The sequence below is a fragment of the Cyprinus carpio genome, chromosome B4, assembly GCF_018340385.1.
Source record: "Cyprinus carpio isolate SPL01 chromosome B4, ASM1834038v1, whole genome shotgun sequence".
Taxonomy (NCBI): Eukaryota; Metazoa; Chordata; class Actinopteri; order Cypriniformes; family Cyprinidae; genus Cyprinus; species Cyprinus carpio.
The window spans coordinates 16007235-16031219 of record NC_056600.1 but is presented as its reverse complement, the minus strand read 5'-3'; the positions used below and the strand labels follow the sequence as shown (position 1 = coordinate 16031219).

The following is a 23985-nucleotide window of genomic DNA, read 5'->3' as shown; positions in this document are numbered from 1 at the left end:
ACAAGATTACAGAGAAAACTTCCACACACAAAAATACTCAAGCAGGCAGTTGATATACACAAAGGCAACTAGGATCTCCCTACAGCATCAGATTCTAATTCTTTACACAGCTTTTTCTTGAAAGGTGGTTTTTCGTTGTCGTAGAGTATCAGAAGGTTGTAAGCGTATACTGCGCTGAGCGATCGGGCTTTTTTTGTTGTTATTGTTTCTTTTTTTCAAGTTGTCGGGTGTGGTTGTCGGAGCTGTTTGCATGCTTTGGTAGGCTTCGGTAAAAGATAGCGTTGCTTTGCAGGCCTAGAAATGGCTTTTCAGACTACTTTACAAAGCTCTGAGGTGCAACGAGCAATGCTGTCTTCTACTGTACTTCCAGTTCTACACCTAACGTGCAGACACCTGATAGTACAACAACACCCTTTGATATACGAAACAAGTGTGTCAGTTTGTGACTCTAAAACTGCATTTTTAGCCTTGTTTTATAAACAAGCCTCTTGTATTAAGATATCATAAATACTTATATAAACGAGAGTACATAAGTAAGTCAGATAAAGTAGGAGTAATAATTGTACCTATAGTTGCTATTACACATTTTGTAATATGTGTAGTAATAGTTTTTCTCTAGGTTCGCTCTCTCCGACAGGGTAAGAAATCATATTCGACTATGAATAAAACACATGAATCAATATTTATTGCAACATTGAAATGAAAGTGCCAACTATACTTGGTCCCACGATAAAAAGTAGAAACAAAACACACAGTCCATACTGTACATTCTGAGTTCCATAATAAATATAAAATGGTCTTCAATAGGGCACTAAAGGAATGATAATGAGTGTAATCATAACAGCGATAACAAAATGGTACAGCCAATCATATTAATAGTACAACAGATAGTTTCCATAACAAGACTGATACAATTCTCTTATATCCAGGTGATCTCAATAATGAGGAAATGATATCAGGACAGATATAAAAATATATATACACCTATTCTGAAAGGGAAGGGTTTTCATATATATATATTTATTTATAGATAGATAGATAAATTATCTCATATTTGGGGCACATGCTATATATATATATATATATATATATATATATATATATATATATATATATATATATATATATATATATATACGCTTACCCGAATGTTTGGATGGTTAAATCTGTGTGTAGGAAAACTCAACGGGAAAAACGGAGGAATCCTTAACAAGTTTACAGATGTTGAGCTCCAAACTACACATGTGCTGTGACCTAACCAGACTACGGTTGATGGATACATCGTCTCGCTGTATAGGGTTGCGTTTTTTTCTCTCTCTCTTTTTTTTTGTCCCTATCGAGAGATGCCGCCCGTTTAAACACTAGGGAATGAACATACAAGTATTGCACAGTGCTCAACAAAATGCTGTGTGAATTGACCCGCGAGTGCGCGTGCACTCGTGACGCTTATCGGCAACCGTTGTTCTCTCTTTCGTACTCTCGTGTGGTGTGAAGGGGGATGGCAGCACAACGTCACTATAGTACAAGATGGCCGCTACCTACTGAAAACTACAACGCTAAGCACACACCGCAGTCACAGTGATACACAACTCAGTCCCAAGAGACTCCTATGGAATGACGAATAGCTTTTTTTTCTCCTTTTATTTTTAAGTAACAGTGCTATCACCTACACAGTAACATTGAAAACATTTAGAAACTCCTCCTGAAGCTAGCATCTAGTGTACGCGAGAGGTTCCTCCAAGATAACTCATGGTTTTAATGGACTAAACGTCTACTCGCCCTCTTGTTAGACCCGTAGTAAAGGACATTAGAATGTTATCACCTGTACAGACCATTAACTTTTACGGTTATTGTTAAAGATTCGCTAATGCTCGTGGCGTCCAAACCGGTCGGGGGCCAGTTCGATTTCTTTTGCTATTGAACGAACTGACTTTTCTCGACAAGCAACTGTCCGTTCCTATACTGTACAGTGCAAAACAGTAGCCACGGGGAAAGGGATTGGCAGTTAAGCATGGCTAACTCTATTGTCACTGTGAAAAGGCAACAGAAAGCAAAAACTGCTGTTTAGGGCACCGTCGCGGACAAAATACATTGTTCCCCGATGAACCGAAGCTACAACCACTATCTGAGTGAAGTGTGCATGGAGGGAGGAGTCGCGTGCTCCTCGTACCTCCCTGAAAACAATGGCAGTGTTTAAAAGCTCGCCTCTCCTCCTACTCATCATCGACTCGTCGGGACCGAGCGCTTCAAAAGTTTCTGTCCCGCAACGTTTGATTACTTTTGATTGAAGGCAAGGGAGTCTCTTGAAAGACGCCCCGGTGTAAATAAATCCCCCCATTACCCGGCCTTTAGCAAAGATCGTAAAAAAAATCATGCAGTTACCAAAAATATTCAGACGTTGACTTAATCTAAAAAATAGTTGTCTTAAAGCTAGAGTCAAAACTCCTGGTTTCATTTTTTTTTGGAGGCTGAACCGTAAATTCCTCAAAGAAACGAGTCCAACGACGAGAAAAGGAAGCGTTTCACAAATTCAAGCTTCAAGGACATGATGGCTACAGCTTGTCAATTTACGGTTTCGTAAGGCGCCAGATCGGATTCGGGAAAATTCGGGAATCGAAGGACAGAAAACAAGAAAGAAGCAAACCGGGGACCCGTTTTACTAAAAGTTAACAGCATCACTGTATGAGAAATCAAAAGAAAAGGCTGATAAGTTTTCGTCAAGTAAGACGAATTCCTTCGATTAAAGTGGTTTAAGTGAAGCGTACAGGTCCTCAGTTTGATAAATTAGTACAAAAAGTTCTTACGAAATCATGTGCTTGTATAATTGTCAGCAGCATATTACATTTATACCATGAAACCATATTAGTTAATGGCCTTCGTGTTCAGTGTGTGTTTGTGTTTATCGTGTACGGTACATCTGTATGCTTTTTTTTAATAAACATGAAGCGCAAACCGTCCTTTACGAAGTGAGTGTACCTCCACTAGCGTCTTGCAGGTTGGATTTCTTTAAATATTTATATAGAGATATATCGTGTATTTTAGTGGAATGGAATAAGGTAAAATTCTTATATCCTGTTATATATAATATTGGCTCTTCTATGTCAGCATTTACATAATTTAAAATAGAACATCTTATTAAAAACATCAAGATATACACAGATTAGGAAACGGGTAACAACATACAAACACAAACTAGAAATAATTTTCGTCTGTATACTGATATATACACCTGTGGTAGAATAAATTCCTCCAGTCATGCGCTATCTATACAGATCATATTGCTTAAAAGAAGGGGGCATTTGGTCGGGGAGTTTTAAGGTCATGGATGGAGGTGAAACAACAAAGGACAGAGAAAGTTTACCGACGGAAGGAAGGAAGAAAGGGGTCTAGGGGTCGAAACTGACGTAACAACACAACATCTCAAGGGGGTGGTCCGAGAAGGCGGTTTTCTTAGACACGAAATTAGGAGTGAGGGTGCATGAATCCTTATATCGCTGAGGTATTTACACGCACTGGGTAAAGAGCACTACACGGGTGGGTTTGTGGGAAGGGGGGTGGGGAATTGGGCTTGGGCTGCTCTATTTTTTCTGAGCTGCTAGCAGGGCATCCACTTCCTCCTCCGGCTTGAGCACGTGCCACTGAGCGATGGGTCTCCTCGGGTTGGCCAGCATATCTGACCAGTGACGGAGCTCGGTGCCTGTGCTGTTCAAGCCCACAAACACTTTGCCGATGGCATCGTTCTTCCCAATCTTGTCATAGTCCAGAACAGTTATAACAACTTGAACTTTCTGTAATAGAAAGTAGAGACACACATTTGCAATGTAACATTTGTGCCTTTCAGTTTGTTTGAACATGTGCTGGGTAATAATAATGATGATGATGGTGATAATGATTATGATGAGTGTCTTGTATGCATACCAAGGCCGTATTTATGTGATCAAAAATACTGTGAAAGCAGTAATACTGGGAAATATTACCATTTAAAATAACTTTAAAAATAACTGTTTTAATATAATTTCATACATTTTTACTATAAATCAATATATTATATTATATAAAAAATTAATTTATTCCTGTGATGTGTGTGTGTATATATATATATATATATATATATATATATATATATACACACACATACATATACATACTACACACAAAATACAAAACCAGTCATAACTAGCACAGGTATATTTATAGTAATAGCCAACAATACACTGTATGGGTCAAAATTATCTATTTTTCTCTTATGCCAAAAATCATTAGGATATTAAGTAAAGATCATTTAATACATCCTTTCTGAAAAGTATTAATTGCTTTTTAAAAAAAAAAAAAAAAACTATTGAATCGCAAACTTTTGAACAGCCATGTACATAGAAATATATAAAGTACAGTATATATAAAAAGTGTTTATAAATTTTGACACATTTAAAAACTACATTTTACACAACTTAATGAAGAGGCCTTTAACATTATGAATATCTTACAATGGGTTGCTGGGCAACATTGTTTAACAATGACTGAAAATACACATAGCGGTACACGCCATTGACCATTTTTCCAAATACCACTACTATTATCTCAGTGTGATGGTCTTTTCAAGGGCCTGTTACTCTGTAGCGGCGTGGGTCTTTGAAGAGGATGGGGGCAGTTACCAAAGAAAGGCCAGCGGGTGCCACCAAAGAGGTCCGAACAACTCTGTAAATTGACTGTGAGCACACAACTGATCGGTGTGAGTTCTGGGTCAATGGCTCACTCTTAGCTTGCTTACTTTGAGCCCTATCCAACCTACGCACGAAATGCGAGCAGACAATATGAATTAACATCTTCAGAGCCCTGATTATCCTTCGATCCATCTCTCCACTTGGATTTCACTGACCAGTGAGAACAGGCCTGGGGCCATTGTTCTCAGGAGCCAGAGCTAATTTGCCATGTAATGAAATATTGAGGGATGTACAATAAGCGAGGAACTGTTAGTGGAGGATAGACGCTTTTAGAAACGTCTGCTGCTTGGTGTGAATGGGAAGGGAGAAAGACCTCTCTGGTTAACAGACCCCCAGACACACTTTGAATGCAAAGCAGCTCACTCAAAGCATAAAATGTATCCCCTGAACTGTGAAATGCTAAATCAATTTGAAGCAATTTTATTCTTATTGCACTAGCAAGCATCGCATCCATTTTATTCTCTAACTAATTATCAACAAAATATTTTAAAAGCCTCATGCCGAGCCGTATCCCATATCACAAGATACTTATTGTCTGTTGCTTGCCAATTAGTCTCTATAAATTTCAACACAGGATTTCGTTAATTAGTCTTTAATGACAATACTGAAAATGGGAATTTGCATTGAATTTGCCGTTGCCATATTAGAACTCGGTTTCAGTACAAGTAAAAAAAAACAAAAAACACCTGCATTACCTGGATTTGTTCGAATGGCACTTCGAAACTAAAAGACTCGTTGTAGTAAGGGTTGAGGGTGTTCTTTTTGATTGTCGTCTTCTTCTTCTTCAGCCGCTTGCCGTTCTGCATCAGGTGAATCTTGACGTAGGGATCTAAAAACACACAGATACAGGACATAGCATGAGAAAATACTGCAGTTTTTATGACATATAAGAGCAGTGGTTTTCAACCAGGTGACCGGGACCCAATAGGGGCCTCAGCACACTTTCAAGGGGGCCACAAGATGACTTAAACTGATTTAAAATAAGACAAAAAAAAAAAAAAAAAAAAAAAAAAAAAAAAAAGGCTATAGGCTAACATCAAATATGTAACACAATTTTCTTATTTTGATTTATTCCTTCAACAACTGTAATTTTTATTCAAGAATGAGGGTTCCAATCTTGGAAAACCTGGACATACCAGGGAATTTTAAATGTGATTTCTAAATCAGGAAAACCCATTAAATCTTAAGTCATGTTAATTTGCATTAAAATTCTAAAAATAAAAAAATCAATACTGTATAAATTTGTCTCTAATATATATATATATATATATATATATATATATATATATATATATATATATATATATATATATATATATATATATTTAAAATATTTAGCAGATAGAAACAGCAGGTACATTTCTATTTTTGTTTACAAACATTTTATTTTATTATCACAAACTGTCAAAAAGTCATGGTAATTTATTCACCATAAAGAGTGTGAACCCTGAAGATCATTAAATTTTTTTTAATGTCTGGAATTACAGTTTTTAACTATTTTATTTGAATTATTTATAATTATTTAATTATTTTAATGTACCACTCCTAGTTTCTGTGAAAGGTTGAAATGAGCAATTTTGTATTTACAGCAACAGCAACAACAACAACAAAAAAAATGCAATCTTTTATTCTTAATTTTATTCTTACATTTCTCCAAATATCACAAAAGAACACTGCATGCGATGCCTAAAGCGCCTACTGAGGCTCCAATACAAATCTCTTGTGGTATGTGTTAGGATAGTACAAGCTTTTATTTACACATGACAGGTGTGTGCCCTCCAGTATCCCAGAGAAAATCTTCCCTGTTACATTACTGCCATTCAGGCACATCAATCTCTGCCAGGGCCTCAAAATACTATCCATCTTATCTATCATTTTCCAGCATCTATATTCTGTTTCCATCATACATCTCTCATCTGTTTACCTCACCCACTACTGATTCCGACTCACCTCTCTTAGAATCACTTTTTGATTGAAACGTCAGACTACAAATAAAGGATACAATGTCAAAACAATGTCTGATTCTCCATTTATACGTCTTTTTGAAAATGGGAGTTAAGGTATGTTTTGTATGTTATACTGAGACTTAAAGAGGGGTGATGTCATATGCCTTTATGAGCCTTACAATAAAAAAATGGATGTAGCAGTGGTTATTGTGGTGAGAAATGGTTGAATTTGACAGATGTAACCATGTTTCAGAATAACCTTTTGTCCAATACGTCAGGTCATTTCACTTTTTCTCTCCCTGATATGTCTATTTCTGTCACCATGATCCTCTCTGCTCTGCTCCAAAAGACATTTCAAAAAATCTCTGGTACTTTAAATTCCCTTTTCATTTTGCAACTGATCTAAATAGTCTTTATCTGTAAAAAAGCCAGAGTAGCACATTCCAAACAGAGAAAGAGAAAGAGAGAGAGACCTAGAAGGCATGCTGAACTCTGCACCCATACCATATTAGGAGTAGGGCAGCACAAAATCTGAGGCATGCAGTTTGTGAAAGTGTAGATCTCACAGATCATAGGCTGAGGGTGTGTAAGACCATGGCCGTAACCAGGGTTTGAAAATGAAGAATTGTGCACAAATATGTCGGTGTTATAATTTTGTGACACAAAATCAATTTTAAATGCATTTTTTTTAAGGTATTATACATAAAAAAGGTCTTTCTGATACAACAAAAAAGCATGTTTTCTTATTTCCGTTATGCATTCATGAAGCTTCACAGTCTGTCTGACCGAGGATCACATATGGAATGCATGCTAAAACATTTTATGTAGACTATATGAGATGCAAAGATAGATTTCTCATTATAGAGCAGCACAGCACCTCCTGTTGAACTTACACTAACATTACATGGTCTCCAGAGCTCTGGCCGCTCGCTCCATCCATGTTTAATAAGGTGAAAACATGCAGTATGGCTATTTATGATGTTGAACTTACACAGAACTTTTCCGGGTCTAACACTATTAACAGTGGTCCTTTTGCCTGGTTGCTTGGCAACAGAGTGCCTGAGGTTTGAGGTTGTTGGGGAAATCTGTGGTAATCTACACTCACACAGAAGCTGAGCCAGAAGTTTGTGGTTCTAGTTGGCAGTGCCTGTAATGACTTGTGTTTATGGTTCATATAGTCACTTGAGAAGCTCATCTAAAAGGGATACTGAAAATCCAAGTGAAAATAAAACTGGCCCTTGTCTCTGATGTGGCTCTGGAACATAGGCATTCGGTCAAGTATGGTCTACAGACTCATAGGTGTCTCCTATTGGTGGACTGCATGTACTGCATTCACCCTCAGCTTTATTAATGCTAATAAAAAAAAAGTGCCAATTTCAACCCGTTTTGTTTAAATTATTGCTGTCAAATGATTAATCGCATCCAAAATAAGTTTTTGTTTACATAATATATGTGTGTGTACTGTGTATATTTATTATGTTTATATAAAACAATCAATCAATCAATCAATCAATCAATCAATTAATCAGTATTAATTGATTGATCAGTATTAATTATCGATTGATTGATTGATTGTTTTGAAATTAATGATACTGGATTTGATATTTTGATATCTGATTACATTCTTACAAATTTAAAGGGATAGTTCACCCAGAAATTAAAATTCTGTCATTAATTACTTATTTAATGATTCCTTCTGCTCTGTGTCAGACTTCAATGCGTGTTTACGACTATTTTAATGATGTCCTTACTAGCTTTCTGGGCCTTGAATGTGTCAGTTGTGTTCTTGTCTACGCAGGGTCAGAAAGCTCTCGGCTTGTTCTGAAGATTAAAGAAGGTCTCACGGGTTTGGAACGACATGGGGGTAAGTAATTAATGACAGAATTTTCATTTTGGGGTGAACTATTCCTTTAAATACAGATATTTCCACGATTTTCCTTACATATTTACTTTTAAATGTATCCCTTACAGTTGAATTAATTACTTATGCATTTTAAGAATCAGTTTTAAAGAACAATTGGTGCGTGATCCCTTTAAGTGTGAATTAAGTGTCCAAATGCCTTTTGAGGCTTTGAAAAAGTGCAGTAGCTTAAGCAATATAACATAGCACTAGCAATGCCATAATCACGAGATCTATTCACAGAACACAAAATAACCAATGAACTGCACAATCTAAATGCCAATGCATTAAATGCATATATACAAATACAATTTATTATATATGCATATTTAATTAATAATCGAAACCACAAAAATCACAATGAGGAAAAATACAGAAATTGGTAAGCACTGCTCTGGTGAATTAATTCAAATTACATTTATTTTAGCTGCAACAACCACGTCTTGTGTTATTACGGAGAGTAAACAGGGTTTGAACAGAGAAAAGGATAAATTATAGTGTTCTGATGAGTCGTCCTCCCTATAGCTGAATCACAATGGAAACAGTCACTAATTATTGGCATGATCCTTGCGGGCCTATTGTTTCTGATCATGTGACAGCTCTGAAGTGATTCCTTCGGGAGAACAACAACTTCCCCTATAACGACAATTAAATCTGAGCCATTTTCACAAACTTGGAACGAGAAGAAAAGCAGAGAGAGAATGCAGGGACCGAAATGTTTTTCTAGTAACATCAGTGGGAACATTGAGTGCTTTGTCAAAAAGGTTCATTTCACAATACAAACTGTCAGAGTCTGGCAAAAACCCAGTAATTGATGGTGAAAGCACCCTTAACTGCACAATTTTCACACAGGATTTGATCGATCTGGCAAACGACCAATTCAACAAGCCCTACAATGAAACGCAATAGGAGGTGTAGTTATCACATCGTGAAAACTATAGTCCTCTAAACACGAACCCCTAATAGAACTGTTAACGGTGTTAATTTCAGCGGCGTGTTGGAGTACCTTATGAAACGTGACTGACAGTTTATAGCCGGCTTTAATCTGGATCGCTAATGGACTGGAGAGAGCGAGAAAGTTTGCTAATAGCTGTTCTTCTCTCTCTGAGTGATGAGAAGTAAACGTCAGGCCTCTTGGCTCCCAGCAGGTGGGTTTGGTACTGATGGCCTGTTCGCTTCTCTGACAGCAGGATCGAGACGGACCAGGTGTGAGAGAACCGGCGAGGGAGGCGGGGAAGTATGGATGGACAAGACCGGGCCGTTTTTCATAAGTGGTCACGGCACAGATGAGGACTGATTTGTGAACGCCGAGCTGTAAATTTACTCAGCGAAAATGTATTCATGTATTCAACAGAGCTGAATATTACTTTAGCTGATAAAGCGCAGCTCTCCGCACAGCCGTAGGTTCGGAAAGTGTCGGATCATTTCAAGCCACATTACGACGCCCCTGGGATTTGTAGCTGTGAATGACTGTATACGCATTACATGATTTTAAAAGCGGAAGATATACTAAAAATGACTTCGCATTTACATACAGACAACCTCGTGCAGCTATGAGAAAATGAAAGGGTTTTGAGACAACCTGAAAAGAGCATTCACAACACATAATGCATCTGTCTTAGAATACTCAGCTGAAAAATTATGTATGGCAGGAATTTGACTGAATGCAAACATGTAAGGCTATGATATCATTGTAATAGTTTAAGTTTTTTTTCCCACCTGCACACACTACCAGACAAAAGTTTTTGAACAGTAAGATTTTTTTTTTTTTAATTATTAACTATCTCACCAACCCTGCATTTATTTGATCCAAAATACAGCAAAAACAGTAATATTGTGTAATATTTTTACTATTTAAAAACAACTGCTTTCTATTTGAATATATTTTAAAATGAAATGTATTCCTGTGATCAAAGCTAAATTTTCAGAATTTAATACTATACTTTTAATCAGCAAGGATGCTTTAAATTTATCAAACGTGATGATAAAAACATTTATAATGTTACAAAAGATTTCTATTTCAGATAAATGCTGTTCTTCTGAATGTTCTATTCATCAAGGAAACCTGAAAAAACTGTTTTTATCATAAAAATAATGATATAATAATAATAAATGTTTTTTGAGCAACAAATAAGAATATTATAATGATTTCTTAAGGATCATGTGACTGGATTAATGATACTAAAAATTCAGCTTTAAAATCACAGGAATAAATTACATTTTACAATATATTCAAATAGAAAACAGTTGTATATGTAGTTTAATATCATCTTACTTAAACATATTATGGGGAGATAAAAAGCAACAACTGATTCACATGCATTTTTGTAAGTAATCTACTATATTCTTTTCATATATTTTTGCTCATTTTTAGGCTTCTGAATAAAACTGAGGTGCTTTTTTTCTCAAACTTAGTTCAGTTTTCTCCTATGTAATAATATATGAGTTATATAAGACTGATGTATCAAACAGATAACAAAAAAAAAAAAACTCTTTTTTTTCCCCCTAAAGGTTCAATAAACAGTTATACAAGGATAATAGATTTTTCTGACTATTCAGAAAATATATATATACATCAAATACCACTATACATCATGTTTTACAGGGTTAAGAAGGGAAAATAGAAGCCATTTTGATTTCACTTTGTATTTATAGACACAAAAATGAATTGTCATGACAGCTGGCATTAAGACACACTGTCCTAAACTGTCACATAATGACACAACCTTTGTGCCAGGGTCCAGCTGACAGTGTGACTCAGTAACTGGACTCACCTGACAGGCCACCGACATCCATCTTCTTCAGGTTCTTGGCCTCCAGAACAACCACGGTCAGTTTGCCAGCAGTGGGCACATACCGCAGAGAGAAACAGATGTCACCCAGCTTCTCTTGCTGTGAGTGGCAGAGAAAAGTTCAATTAGGGACATCACTGTCAAGGTAAATAGAAAAACTGAACCTGAAAACCCGGTCAAATTTATTCACTAAATGAATTCTCTAACAAAAATCAACATTTCTTTAAAAGCAAAGCATCTCCAGCTAAAATAATTTTGCTAGCACACGAGACTAAAATAATCCCCTTTATACAAACATATTTGGACCTTCGTCCACTCAACAGGATTTATAAGAGAAACTGAATTGAGGAGCATAGTGTTTGTATTCTTTGAATCTGATTAATTCTCCACAAATGTAGCTGCACCAGTAAACACACTGAAAATACATTTACACGTACACACACTGCATTAATATTTCAGGAGCCATTCTCATAAACATGGACATAAACACATGTGACATATAGAAAACAACAGGAAGGGGGAAAAGGTTACATCACTCTACTTTCAACTGGCTGATGCCATTTCCACACAATCAATTTTCTGTCAATTAAAAGGTCATCAGAATGGAAAAATAACATTTCATAGTTTAATTAAATGAGTCCTACAGGTAAATAAGTTGAATCGACTGCCGTGATTTTTTTCTCTCCTCTTTTTGAAATTGTGTAGGAAAAAAAAAGAGCAAAGAGGACTGAACTGGATGGAACTACAAGAATCTACGGCATTTTGCAGTCGATTTTCATTTCGTTTTTTTTACAGGCACTTAAAGTGCCACCCTCAGGACACCACTCTAGAGATTCTTTGATAAAAGTCAATACGCTCCAGCTTTCTCAAGCAGTGCTTGAAGTGCTCTGTTAGTTCATCGGACATGGAGTGTAACAGAAGCACAAACTCAAAGAGCAACCTTCAAGGTATGTAGATAGCCGTCAACTCTCTTCCCTCAGCAGGCTTTTGACAGCGTCATAATTAACCTTTACACCAAGGAACCGTGGCACAAAAACAAGGTTCCCATAGAAACCATGGCTTAAATGCTATATTCCATGACATTTACCATGAAAATTGAATCTCCCCAACCACTGCTTGGAAAGTCACACTTTTTATTAATAAAAATGTGGCACGGCCCAGCTGATTAACTGACATTTCCATTGAAGATGGATAGCCCTCAAGTCTTGCACTTGTACAGTTAGTAAATTTCAATGCAGCTCCTGTTAAATTATATTTACTCTTGTTGTGTACAACCTTTTCAATATACGAGTTAACATTTGGGAACATTTCAAACTTATTTGGTGGATTTGTTAAAGAAAAACACGGGGAGCATAAAGGCCAATTCACATTGCACAGACAGACCAATGGCGACACTCACCAGATTACAGTATGTTATTTCTCAGACAATCCAAGACCCGACAAACACGATTCAATATGTTCAATCAGAAAAAACAAGCGCCAATGCCAACAGATGCCAACGGGGTAAAACGCTGGTCTGTCAAAGACTGATGTCTGCGTTTCGATTGTATACAGCAAATCTTGTAAAGCTGCACAATTTTTCTGGATCCAGATCAGCAAAAAAATCTGAATGAGAATGAATATGATGTAAATTTTCTGTATGAATGGATTGAAAAGATTCAAGTCACTGGGAAGAATCACTACTAGTGAACAACGTAATTGGCAAAAATCCCACTTGTGCTCCAGAAGGTCAGGCAATAAAGATGGACTATTCACTCAAAAGCTAATATTTAAGCACATTACCAGGGAACAGGTTATTGCTACCCATGCATACTAGCTTTTTACCTCTTCTTTCTCAGCGCTCTGGAGGTCCCTCCACTCCTCGGTCACATGACTAAAGTCGACCTTATTCATGGGGACCTTCACGTCTCCAATAGCATCGTGTTTGGAGAAGCGGTCAAAGTCATACACCGTCATCACCAGAGTTTTCCCTCCAAGCTCAATGTAGGGAACCTGTAGGATATGAGGGGTGAAATTAATTGCATGCATACCTACCAGTCTAATCTCTCTCAATTCCAGTTACGGGACTTTGAGATGCTGGGATGAAGCTATAGGACAATTGCATGTGTGCAAGAGAAAGAGAGAGAGATTTGATTCTTGATTTCCTCCAATTGAGCTGTTTTTCAGACAAAACTCATTATCCCAAAGGACTTGTTCCAACATGGCGACAAACTGCTTGATTGGCCGGGAAAGAGATAAGACCCAAGGGTTGCTATTTTGTCCTTGACGCTATCACACACACCAGCTCTCCAGTTTCTTCATTTCAATAATGAAGGCACTTGTGATTACATGTCAGAGCTCTGTGGTTATCTCTCTCTATGTTGGCGTGCGGCTCATTTCTTGTTCTCAAGGTACCTTGTCATAGTTGAAATTGCACTAGGCTAAACAAGAACAAAACACGCAAACAGTCCTTCACACCCCCCCCCCCAGGTTGGATCAGTTATATTTTTGCAATTCTTTTAGAAATTCAACACTTCACTTAGCAATTTCACTTAGCAATTTAATAGAAGTCTAGAGATCTGACAGCGGTAATTACACAAAAAGGTCTTTTTAGCCACATGACATCCTATAAAAATGAATCAGAAAGCTCTACTGAACATTCAAAATATATATTATTCTACTTTCCGGATGACAGACACCTGCAGGAGTCCATCTGCATGTTTACATGTAATTACTGCAACACATCATGCCACTTACTGTCTTGTTAATACACCAGAAGAAGTAGTCAGAAATAACTCGATATACTGCATGAGTAGAATGCAAACGCACAGATCCAATGAGAAATCACTTGTTATAATTCAATTCTATTAGGTTGTGACCTACCTTAAAGGTGAATTGCTCATTGAAAACGGGATTTAGTGTCTTCCGGTGGACCTTGGTCTCAAATTTCTTCTTCTTGTCTGGAAGAAGGTAGACCTTCACATAGGGGTCAGAAGTGCCACCCATATCCATAGCGGGCAACTCTGCTGCTTGGATGATCCCCACTATGAGCTATGAAGGGTCAAAAGTCAAAGTTAAAGAGATCTTGAGTAAGACCTTGAAGAGAAGTGTAGTCTTTGTCTAAACCATCACCCCACCACCATTCTGTAGGAGTTCACTGTAATGCTGGATCAGATTTATGTGAAGACAGTTGGTCTTCTTTTTCTAAAGCACTAAGATATGCTGTCTAACATAAGTTCCACACATTCATGTAGACCTAAACTATCAGGGTCTTTCCATAAAACTGATGTTTTTCCAGCTTGTCTGGTGACTTTCAAGCTTTCAAACAGTGTTGTTATTGTTCTCTAGGATTTAAACTATTAAAATTATTTTGAGTAATTGTAATAAAACTGACATAAAATATAAATATCAGATTAAAAAAATAAATAATAATAAAAAAAACATTAAATTAAATGTATTAGAAATGTTGCCATTGAAACTACCTGAAATAAGTTGAAATATAAACATTTCTAAAAGTTCAATTAAAATTGCAATGTAAACTGAACGTATATTTAAAAAAATAAACAAATAAATAAATAAATACAGCAATAGTATATAAGTAATATTAAAATGACACTACATTCAATATTATTCTCTCTATAATATTGACAATTTCATACTTTTCGAAACTTTGGTGGACATACCTTCACTGTTTGAGAACTTCTGCTCCTAAAATTAGTAACTAGCACACACTGAAAAGTTTGCCTTAAAAATCTGATGTGGTTTATTGTGAATCAACTACTTTGTATTTGACTTCAACTGTTTGGTTCTCTTTATGGGTGGTACTATAGTAAATCAGCCTGGAAAGTATCTGCTTATTTATATGAAAAGCCACTGAGAGGTCAGTTATAGTTATGATGCTGAGGTGTGTCCTTCAGACCCGGGCTGCATTATTCTTTAAACAGTCCCAGCATTAAGGAGGCAATGGGGTCAGGCCATGTCAAGCATGGCGCTCCTGATCCTATCTCCCCATCGGCTCTGATAATTGATTGGCCGGCTGGCTGGGCTGAGGTCCTGATTGACCTGCCAGTCACCATATCCCTGCATGGCCTCATGGGTCCTAGAGTCAGTCAATCAAGCTCCCATCAGCTTCCCATAAAACGCCCTGTCTCTGTGTCTACACATGCACTCGGGCGTAGAACTCTCTCATCTCTCACCTTCTCTCTCACTCTGACCAGCTGTCACACTTCGGCTGTGCTGCCATGGGAAGGACTGTAGTCTGTGACATGCTTTGCCAGTGTTTCTGGTTTAGATGGTGGCTATCAGAGAACACTGTGATTGTTTCTTGACAAAGGAACTATAAAGAATTTAATATCCTGTCAGGCTGTAATAATGTTTGAATTTTTTGTCTTTTTTTTTTTTTCATTAAATGGTGGTGGGTTTCAGGTCTGGACAGTTTTATTGCTTCACAATGGATGAAAAAAAGCACATGTTCTGACTTCAAGAAAGAAACACCCACACAAACACTGTTCTAACACAGACACAATCAAACAGGAAAACATCTGTATTTTTAAAGAATTGGTTGAAAGGTAGAAAATACTCCACAAATGATGCCCATTGCTCCTATAATCACTTCTTCCAAAAAGCATAAGTGAAAATGGTTGACAAAATAAGAGAAGTTTTTATTTATTTTAACCAATAGGTCTCTTTTGTCAGTCATGCAGTTACATCCCCATTAACTTTGTAGAGAACCGGAGAATTAAATTTTAATATATACACTGATTCCAGTCTTTAAAATTTCATACTACTTGACAGGAGAAAACTTATATGTCAGCTAGATTTTGTCTCCAGATTCATATCTTGACATGTTAGCAATGAGAAATTCAATATCTAGATAATAATAAATAAAGTGGAATTTACAATTAAATGTAAAGGTCAAGTTCACCCTTGAGAACAGGACACCTTCAACATAACCCAGTTGTAACACTTCTTTCAAGATACAGGATTTTAATGCTGTTATTGCTTTGAGGAGCTCCTGTAGCTTAACAGTAGAGAATGGCACTTGCAACAGGATGGTCATAGATTTGCTTTGCAAACCAATAAAATACCCGGAATGCACTCTAAGTTGCTTTGTATAAAAAGGTCGGTGTGCACAATATACTTATTAAGTTGTGACGTGTCTAATAATGTTTCCAGTTCCAAGCCCCCACTCTGTTACAACTGAGAATACTATCTATACTACTTAATTTAATTATAGCACTGATTAAAGCTAAGCTTTTAAAAACTCACAGTATACACTACAGTCTCTGGACTCACTGTGTTCCAGACACTAATAATTTATTGATTCAGAAATGATGAATCACTGTCTGGCCAACTGAGATTTTGGTATGGAGATAAAAGTTAAAATCATGATTTTTTTTTACTTACAAATGAGGACAATGGAAGCAATCAAAATCACCAAAAGAGCAACGATATTTAAATGCTATGACAAGTCTCAGTTAGCCTAAATGTATATTAGCACCATTTTTTGTTTGTTTTTGTAATCTAAAAACAATGACACATGGCATCAGACTTACGGTTAACAGAGTATTGTTGATATCATGTTGACCTTAAGTTGCAGTTGTCATTGTTTGCTGAATTTTGGTGGGTGAAATAAAGTCATTTTGTAACAGGTTCAAGTTGTTCACTTAAATTTGCAGCGTTGAGCAGAAGAAAGCTGTTTGGTTTGAAAGTGACTTCTGTGTGAGCTGTTCTTCACACATCGCCATACTTCTGACAACAGACAATGCACCATTTGTGCTTGCAAAATTTTGCAAATGTGACTGCACATTTAGCCCAAATTATGCAACATATCTGTCAGTGGCATCGCTGTCAGTCTCACTGGAAGTTTGCGATACACAAGCCGATGCCATCTTTTAGTTTAAATGAGAAGTCTTTTGTATGTAGCTCCTAGCTGTGAGTTAGATTGAATAGTTGTGGACGACAGTAGCAGTATGAGTCAGGGTGGATCTGTCTCTGGTTGTTTTGGACATAGATGGGGGGCGAAAGACTATCTGATCCTAATGAGACTTTGGCCATAATAACCTTCAATCGCTCTGCAGGCTACACAGTTTGAAGAATCAGACTGATGCAGGACATGCTGGAGGAAGATTCAGCCATATGACTTCACCTCAGTGGGTGCAGTGCTCACAATCTCTCATCTGAAGGCTTTGAGCTGTCATCTTAAATTACTGCTGCAATAGCTTTCAGAGAAAACTGTTTTCTAAGAGGGGTTTGATTCGACATAAACAGCGAGGGGGTTCTGTTCTTAAAATACCTGGAAGGTGTAAGAAAACAGGCCACGATTGCAATGATTCACCTCAGTGAACGTGTATGGATTCACAGTTCAATCCACACCTCTTTTTCTATCCTCATTAATATTATCGCCCTTATCTGCACCCTGCCTCTCTGTCTCCCTGAGGAGCCGCCCTGGATTCTGAGATATTGTGTCTTGTGGCTTTGTGACTGCCGTGTTTTGTACTTTTCTATTTTTACCCTCTGGCTTGCTCAGCAGGGTTGGAAAGGTCCATATTACCTTTAAACAAACCCAGAGTTTAGTTGAGCTCCCTGGAACCTTTCCCTTTTGGAAAGGGCAAGAGTCACAGAAAAATCTCCCAGACCTCCGAGTCTCCCTGAAGCGATACTCAGCGTGATTTAAAGCCAGACGGGAAAGAAGCATGTAGATTTCCTGCCGGCATGAAGCCATGCATGTCTATGAGAGCGAGTGGGTCTATGGGTTGAATCTGGGTCAGGCTGATGTGCATTTCTTTGCATCTCCTGCTTTTTTGCATCTCCTGCTTTCATTTATCTGCACATGCTATCTGCAATGTTTTATCTTTCCACTGATGTTAATCCTATGTTACAGCGCTATTTTAGCACTTTAGCGGTAAAACTTGGTGGCATGTGGTTAGTGAATATGACGTAGGTTTTTATGCAAAAATACCGTGCACAAAATGGCACAACTGTTTAGTGAATTTGCTCATTTGTGTTAATGCTATATTTTATCCTCACATTCTTATACTTCCAATGAAGACTTCAGTCAACGTAACTAGCTATTTGAAATATTTTTGCTACACGGCAAAATAATAGAACAAATGCAGTATCTTAAACATCTGATTCTTGTTCTTAAAACTTTGTTATGCCATAAATTGAAAGCATTACCACTCATTTGCAGTCATTTTGTCATCTAACTACACATACATTGCTGGCATACAATGAAAAGGCTCCTGGGGTGGCTGTGCTTATAAAAGCAGTAATTTGTGCGCGTGTGATGGCGGATAATCTGGCTTTTTTAGGTTTGTAGCTTTTTTTGCTCTGTCTCTGCATGAGACTATGCACAGCTTCAATTATCTGTCACCCAGGATCTGGCAAAAGGAAGTGCATCCATTCTGGAAGTCACTCGGCTTTCAAGCTTAACTGCTTGTAAGAGGCGGCCAATGAATTTCGGCTTAGCCTCAGAGTTGAAGACAAGCCAGCATCCTCATTCAGTCAGCGTGGAAGAAAGCCAGTTCAAACTCGAATCTAACTACTGTGATGTGCCCTTGACATTCACGGCATTTGGTGAGTTTACAGGATGATGGGCATTCTTTTCTAAGTGCTAACTCTGAATTCTTCTGGCTTTCATAGATAGCACTTAATAATAGAGCACATGACTATAAAAAAGACTCTGAAAAGCGAATTATGTTGTCAACGTGTACTCTATCTTCACATTTTCAGTAAGTATTTTTTAAACACGGTTTACAGTGAGCATTCTATTATGTAAGAGTGACACGCTGAATAACTTGAAGAAATGGGTGTTATTTGTTGAGCTGGTTACAATTGGATGGACAGACATGCTGTACTTACGAAGAAGACTTCACTAAACACCACACACAGTGACGGTGATTCGGAGACAGCTCCTTACCGTATTCTCTGTGAAATTGTAATCCAAGGAGTACTGTAATTTGCCAAGTTTCTCTTCTTCCTTAGGCTCCACCTCTTTCTCTGTATCCGTCAGCCCTGTTTCCGCATCATCCTCATCTCAAGGCCTGAAGGAGACACCCACTAACAGTCAGTCCTGTCGGCCCAACGCTGGCGCTGCCCGATTGCCCTCGCCAGAGCGCCGGGCCAGCCCTGGACCAGCCTGCTCTTCAACCGCACCTCTATTAGGGGGGGAGCAAGCACTAAAACACCACAGCGATTAAGACCATGACATGCTCAGTGATGCACTAGACTTGGGCTGTGAACCCCCTTCTCTCCTACGGTCTGCTATTGTGAAAAGTTGTGAAAAGAGTTGCAAGAAGATGAACTGAATGAGTGCAAGCAATCTAGGTTGGTGGGAAGGGCAAGGCTAGGGCTGGGTGGTATGATAACGTATCGACTGCGCATATGGTACTGTATCTAGCTGTTTTACAAAGGCCTAGAACTTTCAGTCAGTGGTATATAATATTAAATTATATTATATTATTACATATTTAAGCCCACCCCATGTTAGATTCTGAAAAGCTGTTTCTGCACAGTTGTCAGACAAATAATCATTTGTTATGAAAATCTTCCTAATAATTAACGTATGACACTGACAAAATCGGTCATAAATAAATAACTAAATAAATACATACATACATAAAACAGCAACATCAAACATGTCATTTTATATGTACCGGTACCGTGATATAAAGTTACTTGTACAATTACTGGTCATACCGCCCAACCCAAGGCAAGATGAGCAGACAGATGTTCTTGAGAAATACATCGTACAATATGTTGTCCTTTATGTTATTTCAGGCAGAACAATCTCTGGCATCAACAAATCAGTGGGGAAATGTTGTGAATGGTGTGGCATTAGCTCCCTAGCTAGCCTTAGTTTAAGACCAGTGTTAAGGGGATGTCGAGGGAGGTTTGTAGTCACTGGAAAGCATGCGATTGTCGAGGCAAACTCAGCTTTCAGTTCATTCACTGTGAAATAGTTGCCTTCCGAAAGGGCAGTCTTGTTTATCGGTAAAGCATGCAGGGCATTCACGTTCTCAAGAAGAGTGCTTGTATAGTGACCCTCATTCTCTGTGACGTGATCTTCCACACACAGTGGCATTGTCATGACCCTTAGTTATTGGTGATAACCACCACACTCATGGAAGCTGTAAGCATCATGCCAGCAGAAGGTGTTTGTGGGGGGGGTCGTAATGTGTATAGGGCCTCTCTTATTAGTTGTTGGGTTACAAGTGTGAAAGAAAAAGGCTGAACAAAATTGATTTCTTGGCTGTCTTGTCCTCTTATGAGGACCAGTCTATTTTTCACAAACACTTGTGCGCTTCAATTCAACAACCTCTTTGGGGTGCTTGTTAAGTCGTGTGGTGTATTTAAAGGCATTGTTTACCCAGAGATCATTTATACATCCTCATGTTGTCGTTGTTCCAAACCCGTATTCATTTATTTGTCCAGCAGAATGCAAAATAAAATGTTTAGCTGGATATGTGAGCTGCTCTTTTCCACATAATGAAAACACATAGGAATTTAAGGCTTGCACAAGCCCAAAAACTGAACACCATAATAGTTGTCGACTCAGGCACTATAGTTCAAGTCATATGATAGCATTGTGATGAAATATTAAGTCATTAATCACTAAAAATCATTATTTTAAATCTTGCTTAACAAATGTATTCAACATTAACTTTTAATGTGTGGAAAAGAGCATCGAGGACATTCTGCTATACTTCTCCTTTTATGTTTCCAGAAGAGTCACAGAGCTTTTGAACAACATGAGGTTGATTAAATGAAGACAGGATTTTCTGTTTTGGCTAAGCTATTCCTATAAATGAGTCTTTTTGGAAGTGTAAAATGATTAAAAGTAGATGGTAACAATTGAATGCAGCTGTGAGTGTCCTTTATTAATACCCTTTCCATCTAACTGGAAAAGATTATGTTTCAAAAACATGTCAGCCAATTAAAGATCAGTCCGGTCATCATGTCTGAAAACTGCATCTTCAACAAATTTGTCCTGCTAATGAGGTGGGCGCTGTTCTTCTCCAGGACATTTTTCAATTTTAAGTTCTAGTGGACCAGATTAGTACTGATAATTTGGCCAAGGGCAGTCAAACAAGCCGAATGTATCACTAGTAGTTAAGTAGTGCATACTTTGGCAGTCTCCTTTTTACTGGAGAAGTTATCATTGTCTGTTTTCTACTTCAAATGACAAGAAGAAATCAATGTGGTTCAACCTTGCTAAAGCCTACCCAAATGCATTTTCTCTCTTCATATATATGTGTATATGTAGACTTACACACATATATATTGTAGATATACATGTACTGTATGCATAGCTACATATATTTTACTCTACTAGAGTAAACCTGTTGTCAAGAGGCTATTAAAAATCATTGCAGCAGGCTATAGAAGATCCAACAGCAATTTGGAACCTACCGCCAGTGGCAATCCCGCAAAGTCATCAGACAAAACATAGATAAGGAGGACATGGAAGGAAGAGACACAAATTAAAACAACCACACACAAAGGCGACCACATGAGTCTGGGCACACCAGGAGAAATGACTGCTGAGAAGCTCAAAGCTCCTTCTGCTGACAATACAACAAAGATGTATGTTGTGCAGGGCATTGTACTCTGGCATATCGCTCTGATTGTTGTATATCGTTCTTAATGTCTGTGATAATTTGCTAAATATGATTGACGATTCATTAATCTCTCATATTTAGCCAATTAGCGCAAGTATTACAATCTATACATGGGTGTTTCCCTGCTAAAACATCAGGTTAAATTAGCCTAAGTTGTTATGTTGGTCTCCTATCCTGGCCAAAATGCTCTTTATCTGGTCTTCCAGTGACCCAGACCTTCTAAAACTTTTAATAAGACCAGCCTAACCAGCTTGGTCCAGTTGGGAGAGCAGTCAAACCTCTTAGCCTGGTTTGTTTTATTCAGAAGAGTTGTGTTGCAAAATATTGATTATATGGATTTCAATGGCTGTAGCCATTTCTTATTTCTATTTTGAAAGTACTAATACACAATGCTGGTGGGTAAACATCATATAGCAGCTACTGTATATCCGTTCAGATTTGGTTTGATGCTGATAAACTGTGACATTCTAGAAATGCACACTGGGTTTTTTAAAGAGTGCTGTTAATTGTCTGTGTCTGTTCCTCTTCACTGTGCTTTGTGCTCGAAAATCAATGTCTCTAATTTGGGATCTGAGTGGTCTTGGCATGGTCTCAAAGCCAGTGTCCTTACACCGTGAATTAAGCTGACTTTGTCAATTATTCTGTTAGAAGTGTACTATTGCGAGCATGTTAATGCAATTAGCATGCTAACTAGGGTTAAACTGCCAGTGTTCCATATAATTTGTGGGTGTGTGGGAAAAAGCGAGCTGCATTAATGTTTTTCTCCTATTGTTTTCATTATCTACTGTCATTTCTCTGGGTTGATACCACTTCATAGCACAGTTAACCATATGCAGCACTACAAAGTGAATTAAGCTAAATGCAAGAAAAACAGAAAAACTCAATACTTTAATGAACCGTTAACATGCCCAGGTTTGCAGTCCTGCAATTAAAGTCAGCTGTGAAACAACATCATCAACAGATGACTCCATCTAGAGTTGTCTTATGAACATACTTAATTGGCATCGTGCATTAATACAATAATACTTGAGTAAATAAATATTTCATGCAACTTCTGAAGACTAAAGTACAAGGCCATTCCAACAGCAGTAAAAAAATATTTTTACCTCGGTTTTGATACCATCAGTGACGTCCTTCATGTTGATGGCATTCTTGCCCTTGTCTTTGCCCTTTTTCTTGTTCTTCTTCTTGAATATCCACTTTTTGCAAATGCAGAAGCAGCAGGATACAACTAGTACAATAGCAACAAACGCAATGGCGACGATGGCCCATGATGGCACTGTGCAGACAAAAACAAACAAGAAAACTCGATGCACTTATATGCTACATTTATAAATCATGCACTACATTAGTGGTCAACCGATATCTTTCCAAGGCCGATATATCGGCCGATATTTGACATTTTTTAAATATTGGCATTGGCCGATAAGTTTTTCCTGTTTGGCTGATGTGTTCGGGAATTTCATTTAGACTGTGTGCCAGACTTTTATTTTGACTGCGCTGAGAACGGCAACACCTGGCTAAGCACAGCACATACATTCACCCTCTTTATTGTTTGCCTTCACAGTTTAACAGTTCTTTCTAAAGGGAAATAAGTCAGTCTTATAATCAGATAGAATGTTAAACAAAGGAATGTATACAAAAGTATTATAATGACTGCTTTTATATTATTAGTAATAGAAAGGCAAACATAATACTTTCTCGTTTACCATCAGCATTTAGCAAATACACATTTATATTGTTTAAACAAATCTTTGAATGCCTAATAAACATTTAATTTTGCAAACCTTGCAAACTTAATCAGATCCAGCTGTGAGATCTTATAAAGTATAAAAATTTATATCCTGCATGATCGTGTGCTCTCTGCGTGATGGTAAGTCTGTGCAAATTGAATGCTGCACTTTCAGAGCGTAAACAGTGAGATGTTGAGGCAGGTGAAAAGCGTTTGGTTAATCAGGGAATATTGACCTATTGTGCATCTTGTTGCCGAGCCCTGCCTCGATATAATAGGTGCGTTCGACTTGA

The 23985-nt window shown here is 37.6% G+C and overlaps 1 protein-coding gene across 2 annotated transcripts in view; it reads right to left on the bottom strand.

The window, feature by feature from the left end:
- Nucleotides 1–2824: 2824 nt before the first annotated feature.
- LOC109051473 (synaptotagmin-1-like) overlaps nt 2825–23985 on the bottom strand; it is a 184168-nt gene continuing 163007 nt past the window's right edge. For both annotated transcript variants that reach the window (XM_042722207.1, XM_042722208.1), the window contains 7 exons: nt 23067–23239; nt 19260–19376; nt 14222–14389; nt 13184–13351; nt 11342–11459; nt 5417–5550; nt 2825–3788 (listed from right to left, as the gene is read on the bottom strand). In XM_042722207.1, coding sequence (XP_042578141.1) covers nt 3579–3788; nt 5417–5550; nt 11342–11459; nt 13184–13351; nt 14222–14389; nt 19260–19376; nt 23067–23239 — 1088 coding nt within the window. In that variant the 3' untranslated portion in view covers nt 2825–3578. The remainder of the gene's footprint in view (nt 3789–5416; nt 5551–11341; nt 11460–13183; nt 13352–14221; nt 14390–19259; nt 19377–23066; nt 23240–23985) is intronic.